Consider the following 8,144-nt stretch of genomic DNA (forward strand, 5'->3'; position numbering starts at 1 on the left):
CTGGGCACTGAGGGTGGAGACCGCGGCTCCTGCCCCACAGGGTGGGTATGTCATGGGGGGGTCGTCACTGAGCCCAAGATGATGGGGTGGCTTGGAGGGCTGGTCACTTCTGGAAGGGTCTCAGAACAAGATGGGGGTGAGGGTTGGGAGTGAGAGTGGGGTTCCCGGGGGGGGGGGGAGGGCTTGGCGGGGCTGGGGAGCACCAATCAGTGCCGACCACCCATCCATACCCGTCTCCCTGGTGCCTCCCCGCGGCCAGTGAGGTGGCTCCCTCCTGCCCCCCTCCTCAGGCCCCTCGCGGTCACCCCACCCAGATGCCGGCAAGTCGGGGGACCCTGCGTGTCCGGAGATCAAGATCCAGCTGGAAGCGGCTGAGCAGCACACGTCCCAGCTGGTGCGTGCAGCCACGGGGGGGGGGGCCAGGGACGGGCCTGGGCTGAGAGGTGCCCCTAGGCGGCGGGGCTGGGCTCCTCGGCCTGGGCACGGCCAGTGACTTCTGCTTGCCTGTCTTCTGCTCCACGCCGCCTGTCCTGTCCCCTGCTCGCCGCCGCTCTGTCTGTGCAGGGCTGTTAGCTGGGCCCCCCTCGGAAGGTGCCGGAGCAGGTCAGACCAGCCCTCCGCCCTCATTCGGTGGGGGAGGGTGGGAACGGCGAGGGAGCGGGCCGTTTCTCCCTGTCCCTCTGTCCTGTGTCTCCCTGTCCCTCTGTCCTGTGTCCCTCTGTCCTGTGTCTCGGCTGAGAGCTTTGTGCCTGGGTTCGAATCCTCCGCCACTCAGATACTGAGTGACTTGGGCAGGTCATCGGCCCCTCTCTGGGCCTCAGTTTCCTTCTCTGTGCAACGGGGCTAACCAATGCTTCCTCCCTTCTGCCCCCGAGCTCCTGGGAGGATTTGGTGGGGCCTGAAAGGGACTTGGGAGTTGCTGGGAGGGGTGGGTCTGGGCGGGGGGGGGGATTCCCAGGGAGTGGAAGGGCCTAGAGCCTGGAGCTCCGAAGTCGTGGTGTCTCCATCTCCTTCTACCCCGCAGATGAGGTCGAAGAAACACAAGGTGAAGATGCCGGGTCAGATCCAGGCAGACAGGACCTCTGCCCCGAAGGCCACCACCAGCCTGGGGGCTGCCCCCGGCCTCCCGCACCCTCCCCTTGGCCCACCGCCTGGGCCGTCTCTGCAGGGCGGAGCCATCCGGACCTGGGAGCGGGGGAGCTGCTGGCACCCTCCCCACTCCCCGGGCTGGGGGCCGGGCTGGGCGGGGAGCGGTCAGCTGCAGCAGGACTCCAGGCCCTGCTCGCCCCAACCCGGGCCCCCCGTCACTCCTTGGTGCCCCTCTCGACTCCGGGGGGGCAAGATGCGAGGGGGGCCCGGGATCGCTCCGTGCATTCAGAGCCTCCAGGCAGCGGGGGCCGAGGTGTGACAGAGTGAGTCCCGGCTTCTGAGCTGGGTTCTGCTGTGCGGCTCTGGGCTCTGTCTCCGGGCCCCTCTGCTACCTGTGGACCAGATCACCTCAGAGGTCACCGCAGACGGCGGTTCCGTGCACCTGCCCAGGACGGGAGACCGTCCTCCCAGGGGCCTCCCATCCGTCACCCCATCCTGCTTCTCGGGGCTCCGGGCCCCCGGTGGGCCGAGGGGCAGGGAGCCGGCGATGCCTCTTGCCCCTCCTGGACCCTCCAGCTCTGCCACAGACCTGCCGACGCCCCTCCACTGCCTCCACGTGACAGACAAGCGGCCCCCTGGTGGGAGGGGTCACCTCCCCGCCCCTCAGCCGGCTCCCAGCTTCACCTCTGCCATCCCATGTTCTGGGCGCTCCAGGCTGAGTGGTCCCGGCTGGCCTGGCATGACAGGTCTCGCCGTGGCGACCTCCCCGGTTCCCACGGAGGGGGCTGCGAGGCACAGCTGCTGTGAGTCCTTCTCGTGTGTGTGTGTGTCCACACTTTTTAGGCGCCACGGCCGAGGCCAGCCTTCCCGCCCCACCACCCGCCGGGGAAGCCCCGTGGCTGTGTGTATGTTGGTAACAGTTGTACAAAATAAATTCTATTTATCGCTATTGTACCCCGAGATGGACCTGGCTCTGCGTGAACCGCGATCCGACCTACCCCAGGTCTCACTGGCACTGAGATGGAGGGAAGGCCTGGCCCCCAAACCCCCATCAGAGCTGCGGGGTCCAGGACACCTCTGAGGCCGAGCCACAGGCTCTGTAACCAGCAGCCATGGCTCCCCTTGGGCCCCTTCTCCATGGGGAGAACGCAGCTTTGCGTTGGACTGACCCAGGTCTGAGTCCTTGGCACCATCTGCTCGCTGGGTGGCATTGGGGAACTTACTAGCTCCTCGGAGCCAAAGGGTCCATTAAAAAAAATAAATAAATATATAGATATAGATATAGATATAGATATAGATAGATAGATATAGATATATATATAGATATATATAATAAAATTTATTTTTTACAGAGAGGAAAGGAGAGGGATAGAGAGCTAGAAACATCCATCAGCTGCCTCCTGCACACCCCCTACTGGGGATGTGCCCGCAACCAAGGTACATGCCCTTGACTGGAATTGAACCTGGGACCCTTCAATCCGCAGACCAATGCTCTATCCGCTGAACCAAACCGGTTTTGGCCGCAGGGTCCACGTTTGTTCAGTGGGAGTGACAGTGGCTCTCCCACGAGGATCCAGTGGGCGCTCAATGGTCAACTTACTTCCCCTCGTGCTCCTTGAAGCCCAAGAATTTCTCCGTTGTGGCCACCAGGGGGCGCCCAGGGATCGCTTACGGCGACCCTTGGGGCCAAGTCCGTCCCACTTCGGAGGAGCTCACAGTGCAGGGCAGTCACCGCAAAGGGTGAAGAGTGAGGGGTGTGTGTGTGTGTGTGTGTGTGTGTGTGTGTGTAAGTAAGCAGGGGGCCGGCCCCCGTGAGGGAAAGATCGGACTTAGGAAAGTGTCCCCGAGGGAGGGGAGAGGGCGCTTGGAGCGGAAAGTCATGGCTCTGATGACGGGATGTAATGGCTGAGGGGACAGGGAGATGGATGAAGAGCCGAGGAATAGGGCTTTGTGCTGGGGGCCGCAGGGGGCATGGAGGACTTGAAACAGGGAGTGCCGTGAGGAGCACGGAGGCTCTGCGGAGACTGGCCGAGCAGTGCCGGCACAGGGAGGGAGGACCAAGGACCCGGGAGGCATTAGGGGGTCTGAGCCCCTGATGAAGGGCCCACGGGGATGTGGGGCCGAGGGGAGTTGAGGAGGCTCCCACGGGTCGGCCTGTATTGGGTGAAGGGGTGGGTCTCTGAGATGGGAGCGTGGAGGAAGAGCAGGAGGAGGTGAGCTGGAGGAAGAGCAGGTGGAGGAAGAGCAGGAGGAGGAAGAGCAGGAGGAAGAGCAGGTGGAGGAAGAGCAGGAGGAGGAAGAGCAGGTGGAGGTGAGCTGGAGGAGGAGGAAGAGCAGGTGGAGGTGAGCTGGAGGAGGAGGAAGAGCAGGAGGAGGTGAGCTGGAGGAGCAGGAGGAAGAGCAGGAGGAGGTGAGCTGGAGGAAGAGCAGGAGGAGGAAGAGCAGGTGGAGGTGAGCTGGAGGAGGAGGAAGAGCAGGAGGAGGTGAGCTGGAGGAGGAGCAGGAGGAGGAAGAGCAGGTGGAGGTGAGCTGGAGGAGGAGGAAGAGCAGGTGGAGGTGAGCTGGAAGAGGAGGAAGAGCAGGTGGAGGTGAGCTGGAAGAGGAGGAAGAGCAGGAGGAGGTGAGCTGGAGGAGCAGGAGGAAGAGCAGGAGGAGGTGAGCTGGAGGAAGAGCAGGAGGAGGAAGAGCAGGTGGAGGTGAGCTGGAGGAGGAGGAAGAGCAGGTGGAGGTGAGCTGGAGGAGGAGGAAGAGCAGGTGGAGGTGAGCTGGAAGAGGAGGAAGAGCAGGAGGAGGTGAGCTGGAGGAGCAGGAGGAAGAGCAGGAGGAGGAGGTGAGCTGGAGGAAGAGCAGGAGGAGGAGAGCGGAGGAGGTGAGCTGGAGGAGGAGGAAGAGCAGGAGGAGGTGAGCTGGAGAGACAGGAGGAGGAAGAGCAAGGGGCCGGAGGTGAGCTGGGAAGAGCAGGAGGAGGAGCTGGAAGGAGAGGCAGGGTGGAGGAAGAGCAGGAGGAAGGAAGAGGCGAGGTGAGGTGGAGGAGGAGCAGGCGGAGGTGAGCTGGAGGAAGAGCAGGAGGAGGTGAGCTGGAGGAGGAGCAGGAGGAGAGAGCTGGAGGAGGTGACGTGGCGAGGAGTAGGCAGGTGGAGGAAGAGCAGGAGGATGGGAGGAAGAGCAGGTGGAGGTGAACTGGAGGAAGAGCAGGAGGAGGAAGAGCAGGTGGAGGTGAGCTGGAGGAAGAGCAGGAGGAGGTGAGCTGGAGGAAGAGCAGGAGGAGGTGAGCTGGAGGAAGAGCAGGTGGAGGAAGAGCAGGAGGAGGAAGAGCAGGTGGAGGTGAACTGGAGGAGGAGCAGGCGGAGGTGAGCCGGAGGAGGAGCAGGAGGAGGAAGAGCAGGCAGAGGTGAGCTGGAGGAAGAGCAGGTGGAGGAAGAGCAGGAGGAGGTGAGCTGGAGGAGGAGCAGGAGGAGGAAGAGCAGGAGGAGGTGAGCAGGCGGAGGTGAGCTGGAGGAAGAGCAGGTGGAGGAAGAGCAGGAGGAGGTGAGCTGGAGGAGGAGCAGGAGGAGGTGAGCTGGAGGAAGAGCAGGTGGAGGAAGAGCAGGAGGAGGAAGAGCAGGAGGAGGAAGAGCAGGAGGAGGTGAGCTGGAGGAAGAGCAGGAGGAGGTGAGCTGGAGGAGGAGCAGGAGGAGGTGAGCTGGAGGAAGAGCAGGAGGAGGTGAGCTGGAGGAAGAGCAGGAGGAGGAAGAGCAGGAGGAGGAAGAGCAGGAGGAGGTGAGCGGGAGGCTATTGGGCTTGGGGGTAGGCACAGGATCGGGTCCCAGTGGGATCGGACATGCCCTGGTCTTTCTGACAGCCTTGCAGCCCCCTCCTGCCCCACTACCTGCCCCCACACCCTCCCCAGGACGATGCTGAGTGCACCCCACGGGCTGCCCTGCTTTTCCTGACGGGGACCCCCCTCTGGCCCTCCGTGTCTGGGCCCCACAGTCCCACCCACTGAGCGTGGCTCTAGGCTGGCCTGGGCTCGGTGGGGCCCCTCCTGGCCCTAACCCTGCTCAGCCTCACCCCTGTGCCCTGACCTCCCACCCCTACCCGGGCCCCGGCTCCTCAGAACTCTGTCTCAGTCCCTCCCCTGTCTCCCCCCACCTCACCCCAAAGGACCAGCAGCCACAGGTCAGCACCCAGGTCAAGAGCTCGGCTCTGAGGTCATCCTAGCTCTGTTGCTTGGGGTCTTCGGGCCTCAGTTTCCTCATCTGTGCAGTGGGGAGGCGGGCAGCCCTGACCTCGGCACCCTGATGGGAGGGTTCGGTGAGGGGACACTTCATCCATTACTTGGTTCAGCCCTGGCCCGTGGTGGGCTCCCAAAATAGTGTGTGTGGTGGCGAAGAGCCGGGAATGAGGGCCACATCCCTAACCCACATCAGAGGGGCACGGACGTCCGACCTGAGGCGTCGGGGCTGGGCCTCGGCTTCCTGCCGTCCCAGGGGGTTGGTGACCTTTTTATAAAAGAGCTTGGGCACCCGCTCGTGTCCCTTTACAATGTGCCCCCCGCCCCCGCCCACGGCGCTGACCCACAGCCGAGCCGGAGCCCTGGGGCCTGTGGGGGCAGACGCAGGCAGCGTGGACAGCAGAACCTGCCTCTGCCCTGGGTTGTGCCAGTGCCTCTAGGACAGCGGGGTCCCCACCCGCCCGCCCTCCTCGGGCTCCGCGGTGGGGCTGGGGGAGGCTGCGGACGAGCCCGGCCTCGGGGATCAAAGTGTCCAGGGCTGTTTCTCTTGCCCCCGTGCCAGCGCCGCACTCACCCTGGTTATGAGGTGGGCAGGGCGAGCCGGGACACCGTCCGAGGCTGGAATTAGGCGTGGGCGGGGGGCACCGGGTTCCGGGAAGTGCTGGACTCGGCTTAGAAATAGCTCTGGTGGTGGAGACGGCAGCCAGAGGTTTCTCCCGACGCAGGAGGCAGGAGGCCTCCCGCGGAGGGGCCTGGGCGCCTGGCAAACCTGGCACCCGTCTCTGTCTCCCCCGGTCTCGGTGTCCTCACCTGTAAGGTGGGGACAAGGCCCTGCCTCGCCCTGTGAGGAGGCTGGCACGGCCCCGGGAGCACACGCCCCACAGGTCCTGCTGGCAGGGGCCTCGCTGTTGTCCCTGGACCCCGTGGCTGGCCCTGGGGCCGCGTTACCAAGGAGATGCTGCAGGCACAGGCCCGCCCGGGGCCAGGGCCTGGGACCTGGATGTTCCCTCTGCCCAGGCCACGGGGGTGCTTAACCAGGGACCCTGGAATGTGGAGGTCCCTCCCTGCACCCGCCCTGCCAAGGGGACGGCCGGCGATGGAGCCTCCTGAAATAACCAGATCTGGTTAGCCAGGCTAATTTTAAAAGCCACCCTGGCTGCCCATGGGCCCTTCCGGGACAGGGCGCCATGAATGTCCCTGTGTTTGTTCCTGGGAGGCAGGGCGAGGGGAGAAGAGCGGGGGCGGGGGGGCAGGGAGGACGCCCATCCCTGACCGCCAGTCAGGAGGACCCCCTCCCCCGCCTCCCAGGGGCTGCCCAGCCTTGGCCTCTGTCCACCGGGGCCCTGGGGCGCTCTCTGCCTCGGCTCCCCCATCCCCATCCCAATCCTCTCCCTCCAGGCCCTTCCTCTCTGTGTCCGTGCCTCTCGGTCTCTGGAGGGCCTGTGCCTCGTCCCCTCTCTCTGGGCCTGGCGTGCAGGAGCCCACAGCATTCCCGACGGGGCGGGCGTGGGCTGGAGTGTGCCCGCCAGGGCCAGGTAGGGGCAGGTGGGCAGTCAGGGCTGCGGGGGGAGGGCGGCGGCGGGGCTGGGGTCCGGCGGGAGCCACGGCTGAGCAGGCAGGGCCGTGTCCGGGCAGGGCCCGGCCATCTGGTCAGGCCAGGTGCCGGCGGGGCAATGAGCGCTGGGGCGGGGCGGCCAGATTTAGCTGCAGGAACACACGGCGCCCCGTGTGTTCAGGCTGAGTTTTCGGATCAACAAGGAATAATTTTTAGTTTAAGTATACCTCATGTAATATTTGGGGCATACTTAAATAAAAATTATGCCTTGTTTATCTGGGATTCAGGTTTAACTGGCCATCCCCGTGTTTGATCTGGCAGCGCCGGCCAGGGCGGCTCTGGAGGGAGGGAGGCTGGTCAGGGACGGCAGGTTTGGGAGTTTGGGCCTCGGCCTGGTGGCCGTGCCCTCCCCCTCGCCCCTGCCCCTCCGGATCGGCCGGTGGGGGAGGCGGCTCCTGCCCGCAGGGAGCCTTCCGTCCCATCACCTCGGGCCCACAGACGTGCGGAGGGAGGGCCCGTGTGCTCTGCCGAGCCCCAGCGCCCACCCCAGGGCCTGGCCCGCCATAGAGGCTTCATGAACGTTTGTCCAGTGAAGGAAGAGCCTTCCCCACCTGCGGCGGTGAGGGGGCACCTGGCCAGCAGGGGGCTCCAGCACTCTACCTCCCAAGGTCCTTGGAGCCCAGCAGAGCGAGTGTGCTTGCCTCCACCCCAGGGGCTCCCCAAAGTGAGCTGCAGAAGGGGAGGGGAGGGGCAAAAGCGGGGGGAGGGGGGGAGATGGGTAGACTGGGGAGGGGGGGGAGGAACCAGCTTTCCCCTCTCCCCTCTCCCTCCCCTTCCCCGGACCCAGTGCCAACTTGGAGTTCTCTGGGGCAAGGGTGCAGGGGCAGGGGACTAGGGCAGGGTGACCTCAGGCCTGACATTGGGAGACTGGTTGGGATAAGGGGGGGGGGGGGCGAGGAGGAGGGGTCAGGCCAAAGACATGCTCTCAGCACTCCTTGGGGGGCATTGGGCAGTATGGGGACCAGCAAATCTGGCAGGTCCCACTTCCTCTCAGAGCTTCAGCCCTGTCAGCCCTATCCTTCCTCTCTTAGGGAGGTCCGCCTCCTCGGGGGGCCTGTAGCTTGGGGATGCTGGGATGATCCTTCCGGAAAAGCCGGAGGTGGGGGAGAGCTCGGAGTGACCCTCAGGAGGCGGGGCGCGGTCCTGGCTCCCGTCTAGCCTGCAGCGTGAGCCGGCGGCGTCCCCCCTTCAGCTCCGGGCCTCGGTTTCCCCGGTTGCACAGCAAGG

At 65.0% G+C, this 8,144-nt stretch overlaps 1 protein-coding gene across 17 annotated transcripts in view; it reads left to right on the plus strand.

The window, feature by feature from the left end:
* LOC118722401 (RAP1 GTPase activating protein) overlaps positions 1-2,881 on the plus strand; it is a 50,946-nt gene extending 48,065 nt beyond the window's left edge. For 7 of the 17 annotated variants that reach the window (XM_045585068.1, XM_045585062.1, XM_045585063.1 and 4 more), the window contains 2 exons: positions 291-394; positions 1,025-2,043. In XM_045585068.1, coding sequence (XP_045441024.1) covers positions 291-394; positions 1,025-1,408 — 488 coding nt within the window. In that variant the 3' untranslated portion in view covers positions 1,409-2,043. Of the gene's footprint in view, positions 1-259; positions 395-564; positions 604-1,024; positions 2,044-2,841 lie in introns of those variants that run through there. The other 10 variants (XM_045585075.1, XM_045585076.1, XM_045585070.1 and 7 more) reach the window with 6 other exon arrangements.
* Positions 2,882-8,144: the final 5,263 nt, after the last annotated feature.

This window comes from Pipistrellus kuhlii, unplaced genomic scaffold (genome assembly GCF_014108245.1).
Source record: "Pipistrellus kuhlii isolate mPipKuh1 unplaced genomic scaffold, mPipKuh1.p scaffold_m20_p_2, whole genome shotgun sequence".
In the NCBI taxonomy this organism is placed as follows: Eukaryota; Metazoa; Chordata; class Mammalia; order Chiroptera; family Vespertilionidae; genus Pipistrellus; species Pipistrellus kuhlii.